At 48.3% G+C, this 23,560-nt stretch overlaps 1 protein-coding gene across 3 annotated transcripts in view; it reads left to right on the top strand.

Annotated features, from left to right (window-relative positions):
* The window catches only part of LOC113875557, a 196,911-nt gene that overhangs the window by 27,139 nt on the left and 146,212 nt on the right, over positions 1–23,560 (top strand). Inside the window, exon 2 of one of the 3 annotated variants that reach the window (XM_027514058.1) lies at positions 7,551–8,091. The exons of the other annotated variants lie outside the window; for them this stretch is intronic. Within the exon in view, the coding sequence (XP_027369859.1) occupies positions 7,551–7,584 (34 nt within the window). The 3' untranslated portion in view covers positions 7,585–8,091. Of the gene's footprint in view, positions 1–7,550; positions 8,092–23,560 lie in introns of those variants that run through there. 3 annotated transcript variants of the gene reach the window in all.

Raw genomic sequence — 23,560 nt, 5'->3', positions numbered from 1 at the left:
CTGTGACCCCTGCATTGGCAGGTGGATTCTCAACCACTAGACCACCAGGAAAGCCCCCAAATATATAATATTTTAACAATACATTAAAAAAAAATCACAATGAATGCAAAGCAGTCAGCGATGAAGGACTCCTGTTGGGATTTGCAGCATCTGAGGCCTGCTTTAGGATAGCCGCAGGTGGTACAGTGAATGGGGCCTGCTGGAGGGACCTGTTCCTGCCCATCTCCAATCTTTGGCCAAATCTGCCTCCAGGGCCCCCAGTCCTTTCTTAGGAGGGGAGCTGGGGGAGGAGAGGAGCAGAAACGCCTCTGAGCCTCTCCCAGGCTGGTTCCAGCCGGGCTGGCGACCCTTCCTTGGAAGGAGTTGACCTCTCATTCTCAGGGAGCAAGGCCTTGGCTAGTCATTAACCTGCAAAGTATCTGGGAGCCCAGGCCGCCCAGATCCTTCTCTTTGCGGGTGGAAGTGCCTCTCGCGGTCATGAGGCAGAAGCACAAGCCTCTCCCGTGGACAGTCTCCAGACAGCACAGGCCGCAGGGTCTGCGGGTCACGCCCCCTCCATCTGCAGGCCTCCTCCCAGTCCCCTCCTTGGCTGCCCCACCCTCATCTTCCCCCTGGCTTACGCCCCTGGTCTCCTGAGGGCACCCCCACTCCCGTTCCTGCCCTCCCACCCTCCGGTCAATGCCCCACATAATTGAGATTTTACCATTCCTGGTACTTCCCCGGTGGCCCAGTGGTTAGGACTTTGCCTTCCGATGCAAGGGTGCAGGTCTCATCCCCAGTCAGGGAGTAAGATCCCACACGCCTCTTGGGCAAAAAAGCCAAAACATGAAACAGAAGCAATTTTGTAACAAATTCAATAAAGGTTTTAAAAATAGTCCACATTAAAAGAAAAAAAAAAAAGATATTACCATCCTTACATCAAACCAACTGGTGCCTCCTCATTGCTAGTAGGGGAAAAAAAATTTACGCTCCTATTTTAACTTTAGTTTTTTCAAGAGACAAAAATTAATATATGTACATACATATTTTATATATAATGCAGCATCACACCCTGTAGGGCATTTACTGACATACTTGCAGATATGTTTGCAACACTTCTTAAGTCTACAAAACAGAACAAAGTGAACAAATACATTCAGCACTTATAAAACATAATAAAAAATATAAAGTACTATTTTCCTTTCAACACTTCAAAAGATGTGTATATGCTCTTTGTTTTTTAACAAGTAGCACCACAAATGTAACCTCTGAAGCCCCTTTTAAAGAAGGAATTAGGAGGATTTCCCTGTTGGTCCAGCAGGTTAGAATCTGCCTTGCAGTGCGAGGGACGCAGGTTCCATCCCTGCTCGGGACACTGAGATCCCTCATGCCACAGGGCTGCTGAGCCACATGTTGCAAGCCAGACCTGGCAAAGCTAAATAAGTAAACATGTAAAGTCATTAAAACTTACTAAAGTTATTAAAAAATAAATAAATGGAGGCTTATAAACAGTGGAAGCTTCAGAGTCTCCACCATGGAGGGCCGAGGAGAACAATTCAGTTACCTGGAGTGGAGTGACAGGAGGCAGTTTGACTTCGCCTGAAGCTGCAGCTGCGTTTGTACAGTTTTCTAAAGATAGTCACTATTTGTAAATATGTTACACTATAACTCATTGCATGTTGTTGTTCAGTCCCTAAATTGTGTCTCACTCTGCAACCCCATGGACTGCGGCACACCAGGCCTCCCTGTCCTTCCTCATCTCCTGGAGTTTGCTGAAACTCGTGTCCATTGAGTCAGTGATGCCATCCAACCATCTCATCCTCTGTCATCCCCTTCTCCTCCTGCCTTCAATCTTTCCCAGCATCAGGTTCTTTGCAAAGGAGTTAGTTCTTTGCATCAGGTGGCCAAAGTATTGGAGCTTCAGCTTCAGCATCAGTCCTTACAATGAATATTCAGGACTGATTTCCTTTAGGATGGACTGGTTGGATCTCCTTGCAGTCCAAGGGACTCTCAGGAGCCTTCTCCAACACCACAGTTCAAAAGCATCAATTCTTCGGTGCTCATTCTTCTTTATTGTCCAACTCTCACATCTGTACATGACTACTGGAAAAACCATAAGCTTTGACTACATGGACCTTTGTCAGCAAAGTGATGTCTCTGCTTTTTAATACGCTGTCTAGATTTGTTATAGCTTTCCTTCGAAGGAGCAAGTGTCTTTTACTTTCATGGCTGCAGTCATCATCTGCAGTGATTTTGGAGCCCAAGAAAAGAAAACCTGTCACTGTTTCCACTGTTTCCCCATCTATTTGCCATGAAGTGATGGGACCGGATGCCATGATCTTAGTTTTCTGAATGTTGAGTGTTAAGCAAGCTTTTTCACGCTCCTCTCTCGAGGCTCTTAGTCCCTCTTCGCTTTCTGCCATTAGAGTGGTGTCGTCCGAGTATCTGCGGTCTCTGGAGTTGTAAATTCCTTGAGATGGAAGGTGCAGTGGTGGTTTGCAGGGCCTCAGAGAGGGAGGGTGGGGAGTTGGTGTTTAATGGGGACAGTTTCAGTTTGCAAGATGAAAAGAGTTGTGGAGATGGATGGTAGTGACAGTTATACCACATTATGAGCGTATTAAACACTGCTGACCTGTACACTTAAAAATGGTTAAACTAGGGACCTCCCTGGTGGTCCAGGAGTTGAGAGTTCGTCTTCCACTACAGGTGGCCCAGGTTTGATCCCTGCTCAGGAAACTAAGATCCCACATGCCGTCGTATGTGGCCAAAAACAAAAATGTTAAGATGGTTAATTTAATGTTATGTGTATTTTAGCAGTTTTTTTTTTTTAAAGAAAAAACAAAGATGTCGGGTTGTTTCCAGTCATCTGAAGCCTTGACTAGTGGGGAGATCCACCTCTGGGACAGGGAATGGCCACCACAACCAGTAAAACCCAGTAACAGTGAAGGAAGAGTATGGCAGTGGGTTCTTTCCCGAAGCCTCCGCAGGGGAACCCAGCCCAGCCCCACCTTGACTTCAGCCTTGTGAGACCCGGTGGAGGCTGCCTGGACTTCTGACCTATACAACAACGGTCAGGTGATCTGTGGGCATCGTTTCCAGACTCCAAGTTTGTAGTAATTTGTTCCAGAGCGATGAACACTAACAGTTATTGTCAGAATGGACCATGGAATTTAAATTAGATCAGGAGGAGCTGTGGTCAGGTGCTGTGAACTGAATGTGCCAATAAGTCACAGAATTGTATGGGGGGCGGGGGGGCGGGAAGACCTAAGGAGACCAGGGCCAGCGTTGAGAGCAACAGCGATCTGATATGTGATTTCAGGCACGGTGTGGTTTCTGATGACAAAGTCAGAGTAGGTAGGTAGACAGACAGACAGATAAGTATGCATAGAAAACAATAATGGAATAAATATCCCCAAACCTTAAGAGTCATTATCTCTATGTTGCCTGATGATGGATAATTTTTAAAATTAATCACATTCGATCTTTTTATTTTCATTTTTAAAATTTTGTCTAAACTTCTAATTTTTTATTTTGTATTGGGGTATAGCTGATTAACAGAGTTTGATAGTTTCAGGTGAACAGCACAGGGACTCAGCCGTACATATACATGGATCCATTCTCTCCCACGCCACCCACCACCTGTTCATTTTGTTTATTTTTGGCTGCACTGGGTCTTCCTTGCTGCGCACGGGCTTTCTCTAGTTGTGGTGCTGGGGGCTGCTCCCTGGTTGCAGTGCCAGGGCCTCTTATTGCAGCGGCTTCTGTTGTTGCAGAGCACAGGCTCTAGGTTCATGGGCTTCGGGAGTGGTGGCCTCCCGACGTAGTTGCTGTGCCACTAAGGGCCTTCCTGGACCAGAGATCAAACTCGTGTCCTCTGCATTGGAAGGCAAGTTCTTAATTAATTTTTATGGGAGTGTAGTTGTTTTAGGATGCTGTAAGGCAAAATGCATCAGCCATCCATATACGCATGTCCCCTCTTTTGTGGATGTCCTTCCCGTTCAGGTCGCACAGAGCGCTGGGTAGAGCTCCCCGTGCTGTGCGGCAGGTTCTCGTTGGTCACCTCTTCTGTGCACAGCGTCAGTAGTCGGTGTGTGTCAGCCCCGGCCCCCGACTCCTCCCACCCCGTCTGTCCCCTTTGGTGTGCGTCCGTTTACGTCTCGTGTCTGCCTCTGTTTGGCTGTGGTCCTGCTTTGTCTCCTTTTGCCTTTGTTGCCTGTGGTTTTGGCATCCTGTCCATGAACCCGTCCTCTCAGATGGTAAAGCATCCACCTGCAATGCAGCAGAGCCAGGTTCAGTCCCTGGGTTGGGAAGATCCCCTGGAGGAGGGCATGACAGTCCACTCCAGTATTCTTGCCTGGAGAGTTCCATGGACAGAGGACCCTGGCGGGCTGCAGTCCTTGGGTCACAAAGAGTCGGACGTGGTGGAGCGACCCACACTTTCACTCACTTTTCAGACCACAGTTGCCTCTCTCCATTCACTTAAAGAATGATCTTGCCTTAGTCAGAGTCCCTACTCCTTCCTCCACCCCCGCCCCAGGGGGAAAGGAACACCTCTGCACAAACTCCCGAGACCCTCCAGGATTCGGCTCCCAAGACTCCCCAGGATTCGGCTCAGTGCCCGGGGCCAAGGCAGGTTGGGTCTTTGTTGGAGGCGTGCATGCTCCCTTGTTGATGTCAGTTAGAATGTCATTTATAGTTCACACCTGGCTGTCTCGGGTAGGGTCTCTGAATCCCTCCGGTGAGCACCACAGAGGGAGAGCGGGGCTTCTGGGGGCCCCTGCCCATCTCTGTCTTAATACGTGGGCCCCAGAGGGCTCTGTGCCAGGGCTGGAACCCGGGAGCCTTCTTGCCCTCTGATATGCAGGGTGAGCCAGGTGAGACACTCCTGACCCAGCCGGCTCACTGCTCCCCTTCCCCAGTTTGCAGGAGGGCAGTGGAAGCTGAGGCTGTGTGCGGCGGGACGGCAGGGAGGCTGGGGGAAGTGCCTGCTCCGGCCTGATCCTTCTCATGGCCTGTGGTCAAATGCAGAGAGTGAAAGTGTGAGTCACTCGGTCGTGTCCCACTCTACAGCCCAATGGACTGTACCTGCCAGGCTCCTCTGTCTGTGGGATTCTCCAGGCAAAGATACTGCATCGGGTGGCCGTTCCTTCCTCCAGAGGATCTTTCCAACCCAGGGATCAAACCCGGGTCTCCTGCACTGGCAGGCGGATTCTTTACGTCTGAGCCACCAGGGAAGCCCCAGTGGCCCGGGGGACAAACTTTACTGGGTCTTGGGCCCCAGAAGGGGACAGGAGCAGAGGCAGAGGCCCTAGCTTTCCTGGATGGGGAAACACTTCACAGGGCTTGTGCTCACTCCTTCCTGAGTGAGGAAGCATTCCTAGGGTCAGGGATCCTCCACTCCTGGACATGGAAAGAGTGACACTGTCTTTCCCTCCCTCACCAGGCTACACCTCCCAGACCCTCACTGGTATAGACATTCTGTCCTTTGGCTGAGTGATACTCCATTGTATATACACATTTGCAGAGCTGTGGGTAGGCCTAGAGACCGTTATACAGAGTGAAGTAAGTCAGAAAGAGAAAAATCACACATATATGTTGAATCTAGAAAAATGGCACAGAAGAACCTATTTGCTAAGCAGAAATAGAAACACAGAGGAAGCGAAGAAATGTTCTGACACCAAGGGGGAAGCGGGGGTGGGATGAGCTGGGATTGACACATGTGCACTATTGATACGTGTGTAAAATAGCTGATGAGAACCGACTGTAGAGCTCAGGGAACCCTACTCAGTGCTCTGCGGTGACCTGGGTGGGAAGGAAATCCAAGAGAGAGGGGAGATATGTGTACATACGGCTGGTTCACTCTGCTGTACAGCGGAAACTAACACAACATTGTAAAGCAACTTGTTGTTCAGTTGATAAATCATCTCCGACTCCGTGGACCCCCATGGACTGCAGCACACCAGGCCTCCCTGTCCATCACCAACTCCCGGAGCTTGCTCAAACTCAGGTCCATCAAGTCAGTGATGCCATCCAACCATCTCATCCTCTGCCGCCCCTTCCTCCTCCTGCCCTCAATCTTTCTGAGCACCAGAGTCTTTTCCAGTGAGTCAGCTCTTCGAATCAGGTGGCCAAAGTATTGGAGCTTCAGCTTGAGCATCAGTCCTTCCACTGAATGTTCATGACTGATTCCCTTTAGAGTTGACTGGCTTGATCTCCTTGCAGCCCAAGGGACTCTGAAGAGTCTCCTCCAGCAGCACACTTCGTAAGCGCCTTTGTTGGCAAAGTGGTGTCTAGGTTTAGCAAAGCTTCTCTTCCAAGGAACAAGCATTTTTTAACGTCATGGCTGCAGCCCCCATCTGCAGTGATTTTGGAGCCCAAGAAAAGAAAACCTGTCACTGCTTCCGCTTTTCCCCCATCTATTTGCCATGAAGTGATGCCATGAGCTTAGTTTTCTGAATGTTGAGTTTTAAGCCAGCTTTTCCACTCTCCTCTTTCACCCTCATCCAGAGAGTCTTTAGTTCCTCTTTACTTTGTGCCATTAGAGGGGTATCATCTGCATATCTGAGGTTCTTGATGTCTCTGTGGTGACCTAAATGGGAAGGAAATCCAAAAAAGAGTGGATACAAGTATACGTATAACTGATTCACTTTGCTGCGCAGCAGAAACTAACACAACATAGTAAAGCAACTATAAAAACTTGTTTAAAAAGTTGAAACCCGGAAGAAAGCAGAGAAGTCGTGCCCTGGGATGTCAGTGCTGGGGCAGTGCCCCTCGGTGGGGACGGCGTGGCGCGGGGCGGGACGGGTCCTCCTCCGGCCCCTCCACGGGCCTCCAGCCCCAGCTGGAGGATTAAGGAGAGCAGGCTCCTGGCGCCCCGCAGTCTGCGGCCGCCGCCGGGGAGTGTCCCGAGAGAGCAGAGGGGCCAGAGGGCTGGAGGCTCCCAGAGGAACCGGAGACCCGAAGGTCAGCAGAGCCCTGGCCTTCCAATTAGGTTCCTTGTGACCCCGGAGGCGTGCACACCCTCCACGCGGGGGAGAAGGGCTGAAGAGAGGTGAACTGCCGGAGACAGGCCGTTTCCCAGAGAGGCGCCCGGGGTTCCCATTTCACTGTGACCCTTCGACCACTTTGCAATTAAACAGCACACCTCTCCCCATTCCCACCCTACTGTCACCAAGGCGCATCCTCCTGGGGTTAGGAAAGCCCTTGGCAGGGGCGGGGATCCCCACACTGAGAGACCATTCAAAATACTGTTTAAGGCAGCGGGAAGTGGAAAATGCCAGAATTAGGCCTAATGTGTCAAGTTAAATGAATTTATTGGGCTTCCCTGGTGCCTCAGTGGTAAAGAATCCGCCTGCAATGCAGGAGATGCGGGTTCCGTCCCTGGGTAGGGCAGATCCTCTGGAGAAGGGCATGACAACCCACTCCAGTGTTCTTGCCTGGAGAACTCCATGGGACAGAGGAGCCTGGCGGGCTGCAGTCCTTGGGGCCGCAGAGAGTCAGATACGGTTTAGCACAGACGCACACAAAAGAATGACTGGGAATAATGCAGGGTCTTCCTCTCCCCTGGACAGTCACCCGGGCACGCAGGAGACGAGCTTCCACTAGCTTTTGCTGGAAGATGTTGACATGCTGCAGCCCCAGATTCCAGACTCCAAATAAATCTTCAGTTGCCTGATAATCGTCTCCCCGCCAGCTTCTTCCCACCAAGTGCTGTTCCACGGGGTCAGCTGAAATGCAGATTCTCCAGGAAGGATGATGGGCGCTCAGTGGTGAGATTATTCTGTGTTCTTAGCATGGATGATTACATAGCTGTATGCTCAGGCCTTGTTCACATATATGGTTAAGTGAACATAACATTCATATACCATAATATATATGGTTGTTACATGTAGCACTGTACTCTTTTCTGATATTTGTTTATTTCTTTGGCTGCACTGGATCCCAGTTGCAGCATGTGGTGTGGCATATGAACTCTCAATTGCAGTGTGAGGGATGTAGCTCCTCGATCAGAGATCGAACCCCAACCCCGTGCACTGGCAGCGCAGAGCCTTAGCCACTGTTTGTTGTTCAGTTGCTAAGCTGTGTGACTCTTTTGCAACCCCGTGGACTGTAGCCTGCTAGCTTCTCTGTCCATGGGATTCTCCAGGTAAGAATACTCTCAGTTTAGTTCAGTCGCTCAGTCGTGTCCAGCTCTTTGTGACCCCATGAATCGCGGCATGCCAGGCCTCCCTGTCTATCACCAACTCCCGGAGTTTATTCAAACTCATGTCCATCGAGTCGGTGATGCCATCCAGCCATCTCATCCTCTGTCATCCCCTTCCCCTTCTCCTCCTGCCCACAGTCCCTCCCAGCATCAGAGTCTTTTCCAATGAGTCACCTCTTCCCATGAGGTGGCCAAAGTATTGAAGTTTCACCTTTGGCATCAGTCCTTCCAATGAACACCCAGGGCTGATCTCCTTCAGAATGGACTGGCTGGATCTCCTTGCAGTCCAAGGGACTCTCAAGAGTCTTCTCCAACACCACAGTTGAAAAGCATCAATTCTTTGGCGCTCAGCTTTCTTCACAGTCCGACTCTCACCTCCATACATGGCCACTGGAAAAACCATAACCTTGACTAGACAGAGCTTTGTTAGCAAAGTGATGTCTCTGCTTTTAATATGCTATCTAGGTTGGTCATAACTTTCCTTCCAAGGAGTAAGTGTCTTTTCATTTCATGGCTGCAATCACCATCTGCAGTGATTTTGGAGCCCCAAAAAATAAAGTCTGACACCGTTTCCACTGTTTCCCCATCTGTTTCCCTGGGTTGCTCTTCCTTTCTCCAGGGGATCTTTCTGACCCAGGGGATCAAACCCAAGTCTTTTGCATTGGCAGGCGGGTTCTTTACCACTGAGCCACCTGGGAACCCTTAGCCACTGGACCTCCAGGTAAGTCCCAGCATTCTATTTTGTATTTAATTATATGTTATCCTGTTGTTGTTCTATCACTAACTCGTGTCTGACTCTTGGCCGCCCCATGGACTGCAGCACGCCAGGCTTCTCTGTCCTCCACTGTCTCCTAGAGTTTCCTCAAACTCATGTCCATTGAGTTGATGATGCCATCCAACCATCTCATCCTCTGTCATCCCCTTCTCCTCTTGCCCTCAGTCTTTCCCAGCATCAGGGCCTTTTCCATTGAGTTAGTTCTTCACATCAGCTGGCATAACATTGATCTCCATTATCTTGTAGTAACTTTGGCCTATAATCTATAGAATTTTGAATTACTTTACTGCGCTCCTGAAGCTAGTGTAATCTTGTATATCAACTGTGCTTCAATAAAACAATAAAGGATTGTGTGAAGTGGAAGCAATGGTGTGTAAAAAGTAAAGATGGGTCTGTTAAGTGTAAATGAAAGGGTTTCCCTGGTGGCTCAGTAGTACAGAATCTGTCTGCAGTGCAGGAGACTGGGGTTTGATCCCTGAGTCGGGAAAAACCGCTGAAGAAGGGAACAGCAACCCACTCCAGTATTCTTGCCTGGAGAATCTCATGGACAGAGGAGCCTGGCGGGCTGCGGTCCATGGGATTGCAAAAGGCGGACACAGCTGAGCGACCAAACAATGAAGGTGCGTTGCTCTGAAAGCAGCTCCTTCGGGGTGGTCGCGCAGGACACCCCTGGTTGCAGGAGAAAGACCCCTGCTTCGCTTCACCTCGAGCCCTCCCCCCAGATGAGGTTTTTAGTCAGCACCCCTGGGGGCTCTGTAGACAGGCAGGGCACAGCTGGCCTGGGAGGGCTTGGGAGACAAAAACAACTCAGGCATGTTCAGTCCAAGACAGGGAGTTTCCTGGCTCCAGTAAGCAGAGCAAAGAATTGATGCTTCTGAACTGTGGTGTTGGAGAAGACTCTTGAGAGTCCCTTGGACTGCAACGAGATCCAGCCAGTCCATCCTAAAGGAGATCAGTCCTGGGTGTTCACTGGAAGGACTGATGCTGAAGCCGAAGCTCCAGTCGTTTGGCTTCTAACCGGTCAGTTGAAACCACTGTAACTGTCTCCAGGATGGACACGTGACTCCAGCTGGGAAAGGAGGCCCAGCCCTGGGGTGTTTGTGGAAGGGATTGGGGATGACTCCTGCTGGGGAAGGAAGGCCAGAGATGGGAGAGATGGATCGCTGGGACCTGGGTGCACCCGTGCCTGGAGCCAGAGACCCCTGTGCTCTTCAGTCCTGAGTCAGCAGCTGTGTGAAAAGTTAATTGTATTGAACTCTCGTTGCTTTACAGTGTTGTGTTAGTCTCTGCTGTGCAGCACAGTGAAGTCAGCCACACGTGTACAGATGTCCCTTTTTTGGACTTCCTTCCCGTTTGGGTCACCACAGAGCACTGAGTAGAGGTCCCTGAGCTCTACAGTCAGTTCTCCTTAGTTACCTGTTTTATATGCGGAGTCAATAGTGGACACGTGTCAGTCCAGTCTCCCAGCTCATCCCAACCCCGCTTCCCCTTGGTGTCCGGATGCTTCTTCGCTTCCTCTTTGTCTCTATTTCTGCCTTGCAGATAGGATCATCAGTATCATTTTTCTAGATTCCCCACATTTACACATTAATATACGAGAAAACTTTTGTTTTTGTTCATTCTTTTGTCTTAGCATTGGCAGTTAGCATCTCTGTGTCTCATCACTGAAGAAACGTTTCTAAGCCTGTGTATGGCCGAGTCAGATGTGCATTTCAGGAGCGTGTCCTTGAGATGGGGGTCGGGGTGGATGGAGAGAACTGAGGGTGGGGTGGACTCGCGTTCTGTGACACAGGCGGTGTCTCAGTGGGAGAGACGGAAAACGTGTGTGAGAAAACGGCAAGCGTGGGGGACGTGGGAGCCACAGTTAGGCGTACGAGACATGACAGCTCTGAGTATGGCGGATGGAGGACAGGGAGGAGTTGGGGTGGTTTGAGTTTGTAAATTGTGTTTGTTTTATTTCGGCTGTGCCGGCTCCACTGCTGCACCGGGGCTTTCCCTAGCTGTGGTGAGCGGGGCTGCTCTCTAGCTGCGGTGCAGGGCCTTCTCATTATGGGCACTTCTGCTGCTGAGCATGGGCTCCCGGGCGCTCAGGCTTCAGTAGCTGCAGCTGCCGGGCTCTGGTGCACAGGCTTAGTGGCTGTGACGCATGGGCTTAGTTGCTCCGCAGCCTGTGGGATCTTCCCAGACCAGGGATCAAACCCGTGTCTCCTGCATTGACAGGCGGATTTTTTTTTTTTTTTTTAACCACTGAGCCATCAGGGAACCCCTTAACCGCTATTTTATTTTTTTAATTGGAGTAAAATTGCTTTACACTGTTGTGTTAGCTTCTTTTGTGTACGCTGTGGGGGATAGCCTGGAGCCGGGGAGGGCCAAATGAGGAGTCTGGGCTAGCAGGAACACACTACCAGACGCCGGCCTCCCAGGGGGCTCAGTGGTGAGTGACCTGCCAGAGACGCAGGGGCCGAGGTCCGGTCCCTGGGCGGGGAAGGTCCCCTGTAGAAGGGCATGGCAACCCACTCCAGGATTCTTGCCTGGAGAATCCCACGGACAGAGGAGCCTGGTGGGCTACAGCCCATGGGGTCGCAAAGAGTTTGATACAACTGAGCGACTGAACAGCAACAGAGTGTATCCTCGCCTCCCAATTTATCCCTCCCCTCCTCCCCTCTGGTAGCCATTGGTTTGATTTTTACATCTTTGACTCTGCTTTTGTTTTGTAAATAAGTTTATTTGTACAATTTTTTTTTACATTCCACCTTTATGTGATGCCGTATGATAGTTCTCTTTCTCTGACTTATTTCACTCAGTATGGCAATCTCTAGGTCCAATATTAGTATTTTATAGATGTACATCCATCTATCCAATATTATACACATGTGTATCTCTATCAGACATTATATATATACACACACACAGATGTATGTATGTGTATATATGCACATACAATACATAAAGCTTAATATGTAATAACATTTATTATAAATTTCTTATTTAAATTCTTATATATATCATTGGTGTGTGTGTGTAAAGACAGAGAGATTCATGTATAAATTGCTAAAATTACTTATATAAGGGTGGTATGATTACAATAGTTTCTTAAAGTTGTTTTTTAAGAATTTTTAAAATTAAAAATATAATATGCAATTGTTGATAAACCTCAAACTATATCAGAAATGTAGAAAGAAAAGCTGTAATAGTCCTTTCCACTTCCATAGGGTCAATAGCTTCTGACATTTTCTTGTTTTTTCCCTCTCAAGATTTTCTATACAACTCAGAGAATGAACTTACGGTTGCCAAGGGGGAAGGATGGGGGAACGGGAGAGTTAGAGAGTGTGGGATATGGAAAACCAACAAGGACCTACTGTAGAGCACAGGGAACTCTGTTGAGTGTTACGTGGCAGCCTGGATGGCAGGGGAGTTTGGGGGAGAATGGATCTGTCTACGTGTAGGGCTGAGTCCCTTCGCTGTTCACCTGAAACTGTCACAACGCTGTTCATCAGCTCTCCTCCAGTAGAAAATAAGAGGTTAAAGAAGAAAGATGGCTGTCAAGGCTGACTGTGCTGCACCTGCATGTGGCCTCTCCCTCCACCTCTGCACCCCTGAAACTCCCCCTGTTTGCTCCATGGTCATCAGTGGAGGAGTCAGCATTTGGACATGAATTCACCTTCTCCAAAGCTATGGTTTTTCCAGTGGTCATGTATGGATGTGAGAGTTGGACTGTAAAGAAAGCTGAGCGCTGAAGAATTGATGCTTTTGAACTATGGTGTTGGAGAAGACTCTTCAGAGTCCCTTGGACAGCAAGGAGATTCAAACCAGTCAACCCTAAAGGAAATCAACCCTCAATATTCATTGGAAGGACTGATGCTGAAGCTGAAGCTCCAATACTTTGGCCACCTGATGCGAAGAGCTGGCTCATTGGAAAAGACCCTGATTCTGGGAAAGATTGAAGGCAGGAGGAGAAGGGGGCCACAGAGGAGGAGATGGTTGGATCACATCACCAACTCAGTGGACATGAGTTTGCGCAAACACCAGGAGATGGTGAAGGACAGGGGAGCCTGATGTGCTGCAGTCCATGGGGTCTCAAAGAGTCGAACATGACCGAGCGACTGAACAACAACAACAGTAACAACCACCATCTCTGAAATATAGTGGACTTTTCTCTCCACCAAAAAAAATAATAGTGTTAGGGGTTTTGACCACGTGTTCACTGTTTTACCCCCCAGTCCTCAGAACACCATTTGGCACGTAACCCGAATGCAAATACTGTGTCAATTCCATCTCAGCGCCGCTTCCTCTCGCTTCTCCAAGGCCCACAGAGGCGGCCAGTCGTTTTAAACTAAGAACAACCGAAATCTGCCAAAAGCCATGTGCACACACGTGTAATCCAGGCAGCTGTGTCCAAGGTCATGATTAACTGCTAAGCCCCCCTGGATCTGTGCGTTCACTCGGTCAGCACATTCTCTTCCCGGGAAAGCGGCTGGAGGCCCAGTGGTGTGATGTAACTCTCACCACACCCCATGAGAAACATGTCTTGTAATCATTTCAGTTTAGAGATGCGGGATTTGAGGCTCAGAGCTGCGAAGGGCAGATCAAAGTGGCCTATGAGGCCGACCCTGTTTTATGGGGTGGTTGGATGGTAACCAGGACCCCGAATAGGGATCAGGAGCAGAAGTCTGTTTGTGGGCAGAGAGAAACAGGCGGTGACCTGAGCACAAGAGGTCTGGGAGCCTCAGGCAGCGGCATTTGGGAGCTGGGTCTGGGGATTGAGATTGGGGCCGAAGTTGGAACACACTGGTGGTGGCTGGACTGTGACCTGAGCTGACTTTTCTGGGGAGGAAAGTTAGTGAGGAAGGCGGATGAAGGCCCTCCACGTCCTCTGTGCTTGAGTTCTGCTGGGAGCAATGTCAATTTAGTCGTGTCTCAATTGCACACATGAGAAAACCTACCACAGTTTTTCCTGCCTAAGTGACTCAGGGCTTAATTTTGTCTTCTCTAACTTGTGATGGACTCTCATGGCTCAGTAACTTCACCAAAGCCCTGAGTTCCTCTGTTCTTTCTTCTTCTCCTTTCATAGTGGAAGGCTGTCTTCCTCGTGGTCACAAGATGGCTATTGCACTTCCAGGCCTCACACCCATGTTCCAGGCAGGAAGTAGAAGGGAAGGCCAAGTGCCTCCTCCTAATGAAGCTCTGCTTTTTATTCAAGAAGGAATGCCAAGACGATTTTTGCCCTTGTCTCATTGGCCAGAACTGGCTTGCCTGCTCCATTCATGCAGCTGCAGGGGAGTTCTGGGGTGAAAGGTACTTGTAACTGAACCCATTGCCATCTGGAACAAAATCAGGGTTTGTTATTTATTTATTTATTAAAGAGCAGAATGGATATAGAGTGAAGAGGTGACTCGTTGGAAAAGACCCTGATGCTGGGAAAGATTGAGGACTGAAGGAGAAGAGGACAGCAGAGGATGAGATGATTCACATCAATGGACATGAGTTTGAGCAAACTCTGGGAGTTAGTGAAGGATAGGGAAGCCTGGCATGCTGCAGTCAATGGGGTCGCAGAGGTCAGACACGACTTAGTGACTGAACAACAACAAGCAACCTGAGTGCTTGGCATAGTCCTTGATGAAGAGGGGAGAGAAGTTAGCAAAGAACGGGGTGTGAACAGGGTCATAGAAGCAAAGGTGTCTCCAGGAGGAGGGCTGCAGACTTTTCCCCCTCAGGAGTCAGGGTCAGGAGGAGAGAGGGAAAGGGAATCAATCACAGCACCTTTCCTCTTTATCCAGTGCTTGTTACAGGCCAGACATCCGCCCCAAACCCTTTTCCTAACAGCTCTTAGCGCCTTCCCACCACCCAGTGAGTTTGTACATCTTGGTTTATTTCACTGTGTCGGGTCTTAGTTGTAACACGTGGGATCTGCAACTTCAGTTGCGGCCCATGAACTCTTAGTTGTGGTCTTTGGGGTCCAATTCCGTGACCAGGGACCCCCTGCCTCGGGAGCCCAGAGTCTTAACCTCCAGACCACCAGGGAAGTCCCCACCCGCTGATGTTGACCCTGTCACCCTCTTTTTGCCTATAGCAAAAGCGTGTCTTCTGTCTCACACAAGTCAGCCAAGTCTCCTCATTGGTGCAGTGTCTTGAAAGTTTTCATTTATTTTTGTGGATACATAATAAACATACTTGTTACAAAGATCCCCAAAGTAGCAAAGACTAGCTCAAGAGTGAATTCTCCCTTCCATCCCTGTGTCTCACTCACCTAGTCTTCTTTCCTGGAGACAACCCGTGTTAACTCACAGTCCTTCTGTGTTATTTGCAGATTCTGTGTTTAGATTCGTCTACTCCCTAAAATGTGTAATAACCCCCAAATCAACATTCGCTGAGTTTTCCCAGATGTGTGCAGAGTGGTGAAAACTTTGTCATCCTGCGGGAAGTTCTGCCTTCTCATTTCAGGTTCTATGCTGTAAGGGGGTGTCTTTTGAGCAGGCTGTTTAGTGCCACTTAGGACAGGGATTGCTTCCCTTGTGGCTCAGCTGGTAAAGAAGCCACGTGCAATGTGGCAGACCTGGGTTCAGTCCCTGGGTTGGGAAGATCGCCTGCAGAAGGAAATGGCTGCCTGCTCCAGTATTCTGGCCTGGAGAATTCCATGGACAGTATAGCTCGTGGGGTCACAAAGAGTCAGACACGACTGAGCAACTTTCACTCACTCACTCATGACATTGGGGCTTCCCCGTTGGCTCAGTGGTAAAGAATTCACCTACCAATGAAGGAGATTCAGATTCAGTCCCTGGGTGGGGAAGATCCCCTGGAGGAGGGAATGGCAACCCACTCCAGTATTCTTGCCTGGAAAATCCCTTGGCTGGTGAGCTGGGGTTGCAAAGAACCGGACACGACTGAGCATATATGCATGGAGGAGAGCGGCTGACTTCCCCACACTTTGGCCTACACAGTATTGGATCAAGTATTTTTCTTCTCCAAACTGGTGAGCAACTGGTGGTATGTGGAGGTGTTATTCTGGGTCTCTTGTACCATGGCTGAAGCCACAGTCTTCATGGGATGTTCATGTTTCTTTTCTGTGGGTTGTGGCTAAATCCTGCGACCCCATGGACTGCAGCACGCCAGGATTCTCTGTCCTTCACTATCTCCCAGAGCTTGCTCAAACTCATGCCCATAGAGTTGGTGATGCCATCCAACCATCTCATCCTCTGTTGTCCCCTTCTCCTCCCGCCTTCAATCTTTCCCAGCATCAGGGTCTTTTCCAGTGACTCACAGCTCTTCGCATCAGGTGGCCAAAGGATTGGAGCTTCAGCTTGAGCATCAGTCCTTCCAATGAATATTCAGGGTTGATTTCCTTTAGGATGGACTGGTTGGATTTCCTTGTAGTCCAAGGGACTGGACACTTAGTTTGCTTGAACAAGCAGTTGCTTGCCAGCCATCCCGACACTGGGATTAGATCCCAGGAGGACAGCAGGGCCACGGCTGGTGCTGACTGCCCGTGACCCCTGGCCCAGAGCTGGTGGTTGTGGGAAGAGCTCACAGCTGGCATGTTGTGGGGCTGGGGATGGGGCTCAGGCTGCTTGACGGCCCGCCATCCCTTGGATGGCCACCTTTGATGCTGCAAGCCCGCTGCCAGGCACAGGGTCCCTGCTGGTTTATATCAAACCTCCCGTTGGTCTCTTACTGCGTTTGCCTGAGTCCTTCCCCCTTCCCCAATGGCCACGGCTCGGAGAACACCCAGGGGAGCCAACCTCAGGGTCACAGGACTCCTGAGCAGAGGAGAGGGGACTTGAGCTGAGGACGGATGGATTCGAAAGGGGGTGCAAAGACTGAGACAGCGCGGTCTGATTTGTAACACATGGCCTGGTTTCCAGAGGCAAGTTCAGCTCGTCAGCCTGCCATGGGATTTTCCTCCAGGCTGGAACGCCAGGTTGGATTCCAAGAAATACATACATTGCAGTGTAATTAAGCAAGGAAGCCGTGTTCTTGGAGCCTGGGTGCCGTGTGATCGGCGTTTGGGCCACATCGACTTCCTGGCAGTAAACAGACTTAAGTGCACCATCTGTTTCGCAGTTATTCCCCTGGACCTGTTTTTAGTCAGTTTCTCTCCTTTGCAGGTTCTGACAACCTTGTTTTCTTTTTCTCTCCTTTTTCTTTTTTTTTTTTAACTGATGTAAACCAGTATTTGCTTTTTTTCCCCCCATGTGCCAGGTTAGATTCTTTTCATTTACATACCATCATTTGTTCCATGAAAGTAAAAAGCAAGCCATCTTTCTGGTCTGTTTTGTCAACATTCACAATGATTAAGAATTTACAGAGTTAGTATTCAGCTTTGTCCTCAAACTGAGAGAAGGTAGTTTAAAAAAAATTTTTTTTAACATTATGTCAATTTAATATCACTTTATTACCTTTTAAAATTAAAATAATAAGCTTTCTTCTTGAAAACTGAAAATTACCCATTCCCAATAATATGTGTGTGCGTGATCATTCGTGCTGGACTCTTTGTGACCTCATGAACTGTAACCTGCCAGGCTCCTCTGTCCATGGGATTTCGCAGGCAAGAATACTGGAGTGGGTTGCCATTTCCTGGTCCAGGAGATCTTCCCGACTCAGGGATCGAACCTGTGTCTCTTGCATCTCCTTCGTTAGCCTGTGACTCCTTTACCACTGTGCCACTGGGAAGCCCAGGAGTGTGTTCCACAGACTACAGGGCAAATACCCAATTAAGGTGATTTTTTTTTTTTTGATAGATAGGCATGGGAAATAAAAGTGATAGGAGATGAGTGAAAATGGGATCATGTGGCCTCAAAGGTCTGTTAACTTCGGGACTTCCCTGGCAGTCCAGTGGTTAACACCCTGCACATCCTGTGCTGGGTAGAAGGATTTGACCCCTGATCAGGGAACTAAGATTCCATAGCTTCCTGGCTTGGCCGAAAGAAAACAATTATATTGCTTCTTAGGACATCAGAAAGTGCCTTGGGCAAATTCTTGGAGGTGGGGGGGGGCATTTATGGTCGTGTCTGTTATTGCCTTTTGCAGGTTCTGTCCCCGCTCTGGGGCAGAGAGTCTCGGGTGCTGAAGCCTGTCCTTGTCGGCACTGTGACCTCTCTGGTGTGTGCTCACAAATCCCCTCTGAGGATGGAATAAATTAGCTCTGTCTTGGGATGCCGTTCACAGCAGCTTTCTAAAACTCAGAAAGTGGATGTTTTTAAAAGTCTCTCTTTTCTTGTTTTTATCTTTGATTATAGAAGTATTAGGTAAACAGCGAAGACCTACTATATAGCACAGGGAACTATATTCAGTATCCTGTGAAAAACCATCATGGGAAAGAATATAAAAAAGAGTGCATACGTATGTTTACCTGAGCCACTTTGCTGTACAGTGGAAATTAACACAGCAGTATAAATCACTTATACATCAAACAAAAGTACTATATGTTTTCTGTGCAAAGAAAAGGAATTCCCTTTTCATATTCTGAGGCAACGTTAAGAGACTTCCTGTGTGTTTTTCTCCATCTCTCTCTCTGTCTCTGCAGCTGCGTCCTGGCCCAGTGTGGTTTTCCTAATTATTTACTTAACACTACTCCACATCCTCTCTGTTTCACACACCCCTTGCAGGTCTCTACCTGGTGTTAGGAGCCTGCATCATTTCACAGGCAGCCATAAGCAGGTTTCTGTCAACCCTCTTCATTCAGACTATCAGACGATCTGTTTTTTTTTTTTAATCCATTTAATGTTCTGAAATCTGTTTTACTGAAGTGTAGTTGATTCACAGCGTCATGTTAATTTCTGCTGTCCGAGAGCAGAGTGACAGCACTGCAGCAGCGTGGACGGACCTGGAGACTGCCACCCCAAGGGCAGTGGGTCGGGCACTTCCAGAACGTGCCTCCTGCGCTGCAGGCCAGCGCTTCCTACGCTTCTGGGCGACTACACACCCCCAACCCTGTCAGTCCTGACTTGCCGAATCCACTTCGTCCTCGTTCACCCACTCGGAGGTGTCCACAGGGCAGACTGGATTGCAACTCACATCAGCATCTGATGTCTATTATAACTCAGCACCCCAGCCAGAACTCTTCTTGAAACGCTTCTTTGGGGGAAAGCAGTGCCTCCCAAAATTAACTTAGTTATGACATAGCATAATAAAACATAACATAACATAGCAACACAGTATAACATAATACATTGTATAACAGCATAAAATAACATAGTATGTTGTTGTCGTTGTTCAGTCACTAAATTGTGGCCGCCTTTCAATGCAAGAGATGAAGGTTCCATCCCTGGCTCGGGCAGATCCATGGAGAGGGAAATGGCAACCTTACCCAGTACTCTTGCCTGGAGGATCCCATGGACAGAGGAGCCTGGCAGGCTGCAGTCCATGGGGTCACAGAGTCAGACACGACTGAGGCACTGAGCTCAGCACACAGAACAGGTAACCAGTGAGCACCTGCTGTATCGCCCAGGGAACTACTGAGTGCTCTGTGGTCACCTACGTGGGGAGGAGATCCAGCAAGACGGGGTGCGTGTATACGTGGAGCTGGTTCACTTTGCTGTACAGCAGAAACTAACACAGCAGTATAAAGCAACTCCAATCCAATAAAAATTATTTTAAAAAATTAAAAACTTTAAAAATTTTAAAATATTGTATTTGATACTGTTAAAATATTTTAAATGCACAATAGGAAGCTCTAAAATAGATCATTTAAAATCTTTTTTTGCATATACTTTTGGGCAAATAGGAGAGTCTATCCTGACCTGTAGAGTCTCCGAAATTAAATGAATCCCTAAATTAAATTGTTAAAAAAAGAAAGGAAGGAGTCAAGTTTGTGAGTGTATTCATTTCCTGGGGTTGTTGTAAGAGGTTACCACAAACCTGACGGCTTTGAAACAACAGGAATTCATTTTCTGGCGGTTCTGAGGCCAGAGCCCTGAGTCGCGGTGTGGGCAGGGGCCCTTGTGGACACCTGCCTCCACCTGCCTCCTGGCCTCTGGCGTTGGCCCCGGTCCTTCCACCCACCCGAGCCCCCGCCGCAGCCGTCACATGCTCCTCATCTCCGTATGTCCCGGTGTCCTCCCCTTTTCTACAGGGACACTCGTTACTGGAACTAGGGGCTCCCCCGACTCCAGGACGTGCACATCTGCAGAGACCCTGTTTGCAGATAAGGTCATGTGCTGAGTTTCAGGTCAGAGTTGGCCCTGGGTTAGGATGAGGGGGGCACTGCTGAGCCAGTGCAGAGAGTCGTGGGCACAGGCTTAACGCTGGACGTGCCTGGACTGCAGAGACCACGTGGACTGCAAGGGGAGTTGGTTTTTTCTTTCCTTTGCTGTTTCAGTTTCCCTTGGGCCAAAACGCATTTCAGTTTTCAGTTTTGCCCTAGTTTTTGTTTCATTTGGGCAGGATTGTCTTGATTTGCAGACCCAGCTCTATCACCCATCAGATGCGGGTAGGATCCTCACCAGAGGCATGAAGCTCCTCTCCGATGTTTAAAACACGTCAGAAAGATACGTGGCGTGCCATTCAAACATCTGTGCACTCAGAGAATTTCAAACAACAAAGACAGTCACAAAAACAGGTTGGGTGCTGGAATCCTGTTCTCTCATTTACAACACCCTTGACATCCCAGACCCACGGAATACTCTTGGTCGAACCACCCAAAGGTTCTTCATTTTAAGAGATTAAAAATCCTTAGAGTGCCCTAAATTCCAGTTTGGTCGTGACAGGACAGCTGTTAGCCAGCGTAAATCTGAACTCGCACTCCGCTCCCGTAGAAATGAAACTAAAACCTCAAATCACTCAAAAGCTCTCTTCCAGATGTGGTTGCTGTCACCATCCGAAAGAGCTCAGAGGAACACACTTTTACTTGCTGCTGTTGCGTAGATAAAGTTGATACATGTGTCCACTTCAGGGGAATTAGCCATGCAGCCAAAGCCGTCATCGGAACAACTGATTCTCAGCGAATCTGAAAGCTGAGATCTGGCAGTTGGAAAACACGGCCCGGCCCGTAGCTGGGCTTGGGTTTCACAAGTGTCTTTATGAAAGTTCCAGTTGCATCTCCTCATGCATTCTTCTCTACGTGTGACATATTTCACAGAGAGATAAGGGGAGACATTCCCACGGGCCAGAAGGAACAGAAATGGGATTTTATTTCAACTTGTTTGGGATGAAACTGGTGGCCATCGAAACAAAGCCATTGAGAATTAAATAATAATAATTTTTAAAAATGGTCTCATCACCAGACGCCGTCTGCAGCCGTGGAATCCTGCCCCAGCCCACAAGCGCGCTTCCATTCCAGCAACGCACACGGTGTGGTGGGAGCTGAGCCCAGGGGTGAGGTTCCTGCACCCTAGGCCTGCAGAACAGACTTAAACGCCATCCCTCTGCCCACACCGGCTGTGCCACCTCCTTTTTTCCCTTTTAACTTTTCTTTTTACTTTTTCATATTCAGAATACCTTTTCTTTTCTTTTTTTTAAAACCCAGAGACTTGTATTTGTTTTTGTTGACTCTCGAGCAAGCTGCAGGGGTTCTCAAGTTAACTCGTAGACCCTTGTGTGTTCCTAAAAGGAAAAGCATCGCATTTTGTTTCTTCCGGTCTCTGTCACAGAGGTTAAGAGCTTTCTAGACAGAATTTCACTTTATTCTTTCATAGGGAGGTGTTTTGTCTGGACCCCTGGAAAAAAAAAAGGCAGCTTATACACAAGAGCTAGTAGAATGTGATTATTGATTCTTAAAATCTGATAAATAGAAAATCACTGGATACTCAGTCTTTTATATGTATTTCCTTGGGACTTTCCCAGTGGTTAAGACTCCACTCTTCCAATGCAAGCGCTGTGGGTTCGGTCAGGGAACTAAGATCTCACATGTCATGCAACGTGGCAAGAAAATATTCTTTAAAAATTTAAATGTATATGTGTATGTGCATATATATGTGTGTGTGTGTATCTTCTTAATTTTTGGCTTTCAGCTATTTGGGGACTTATTCTTTTTGTCTGAAAATAGGACGAACTTTCAAGACTCCCTTGTTTGTGCCATGGGGCCCCCATGAATTGCACTAGCAAATCCCAAATGAGGTTATGGGGAAAACACCAGAAGAAAACAGCTCAGCCTTTTTTGTTCAAAGGCAGTTGGCTCTGTGTGTTATTGTTCAGTCACTAAGTCGTGTCCAGCTCTTTGCAACCCTGTGGACTGCAGCACAGCAGGCTCCTCTCCTTCACTGTCTCCATGAAGTTTGCTCACATTTGTGTCCATCGAGTCAGTGATGCCATCCAACCATCTCATCCTCTGTTGTCCCCTTCTCCTGCCTTCAATCTTTCCCAGCATCAGGGTCTTTTCCAACTAGTTGCCTCTTCACATCAGGTGGACAAAGTATTGGAACTTCAGCATCAGTCCTTCCAGTGAATATTCAGGGTTTGATTTCCTTTAGGATTGACTGGTTTGATCTCCTTGCAGTCCAATCAACTTTCAAGAGTCTCTGTGTGCAAATATATTTATTCTAGACTTTTGTCCTTCCACTTTTCATTCAGAATAAACTCGAGCTTGGTGTAACAGAACAGCAAGATAGAGATCTCTGAAAACCAACAGAGTATCCCTGACTCCTCCACCGCCACCCCACAGTGTAACAGTATGAAAAATGGTTTGCATTTGCTTCTTCTCCCCGTAGATTAGTACACCAGCCCAATTTTATGATCACCTTTATTCTAATCCCTTGCTTTCATCGCTGACACCTAATCTAAGTGTGTTAGTCACTCAGTTGTGTCCGACTCTTTGCAACCCCGTGGTCTGTCCATGGAATTCTCCAGGCAAGAGTACTGGGGTAGGTAGTCATTCCCTTCTCCAAAGGATCTTCTGACCCAGGGATCAAACCCTGGGTCTCCTGCGTTGCAGGCGGATTCTTTACCATCTGAGCCAGCAGGGAAACTCATCTTATGTGGATCAAAACTGGTAAGAATTTTCCTTTTTAATAAATAATCGCTATCGGTCCAGCATGAGTTTCCCGTGTTCAGTGCTCCTTTCCCGTTTTTCATTTGTGCCCTCTCAGAGAGAGAGTAACTGCTGAGATTTACCAAGTGACTGTTGAAAACCAGGCACTGTGCAGAGCGCTAACAGGCATTTTTAAATTTATTCTTCAGAAAAAATGATATCCTGGAGCAAGATTGGCTCTCCTTCCATAGATGAGGAAGCTGAGATTCTGAGACATGAAATGACTCACCCAGTCACACAGCTAATATACAGCAGAGTGGGGACTCCAACCCTGGTTTGCCTAAACGGACACATAGCTGAGTGTTTTGCTGTGTTGTTTCAGTTTGTTTTGATTTTTATTTTTCTTATGAATACCTCAAAAGCTTGTTTTTGCTCTAAATACTTGGTTAATTTCTTCATTTAAAAAGTATTGATTGGGAGCTTCCTGGAACTCCAGTGGTTAGGACTCCCTGCTTTCACTGCTGAGGGTTCAATCCCTGGTCAGGGAATTAAGAGCTCACAAGCGATGTGATTGGCCAAAAACAAAACCAAGTATTGATTACAGGACTGCAGCCTGCCAGGTATGGCATCTAACCAACACAACGCCTATGTGGCTCTTGAGGGGGCTAGAATATGCTCCCCACAAACATGCTTTCTTGGCATG

The sequence above is a fragment of the Bos indicus x Bos taurus genome, chromosome 18 (genome assembly GCF_003369695.1).
Source record: "Bos indicus x Bos taurus breed Angus x Brahman F1 hybrid chromosome 18, Bos_hybrid_MaternalHap_v2.0, whole genome shotgun sequence".
NCBI classification, from domain to species: domain Eukaryota; kingdom Metazoa; phylum Chordata; class Mammalia; order Artiodactyla; family Bovidae; genus Bos; species Bos indicus x Bos taurus.
This window is presented reverse-complemented; position numbering and strand designations above follow the sequence as displayed.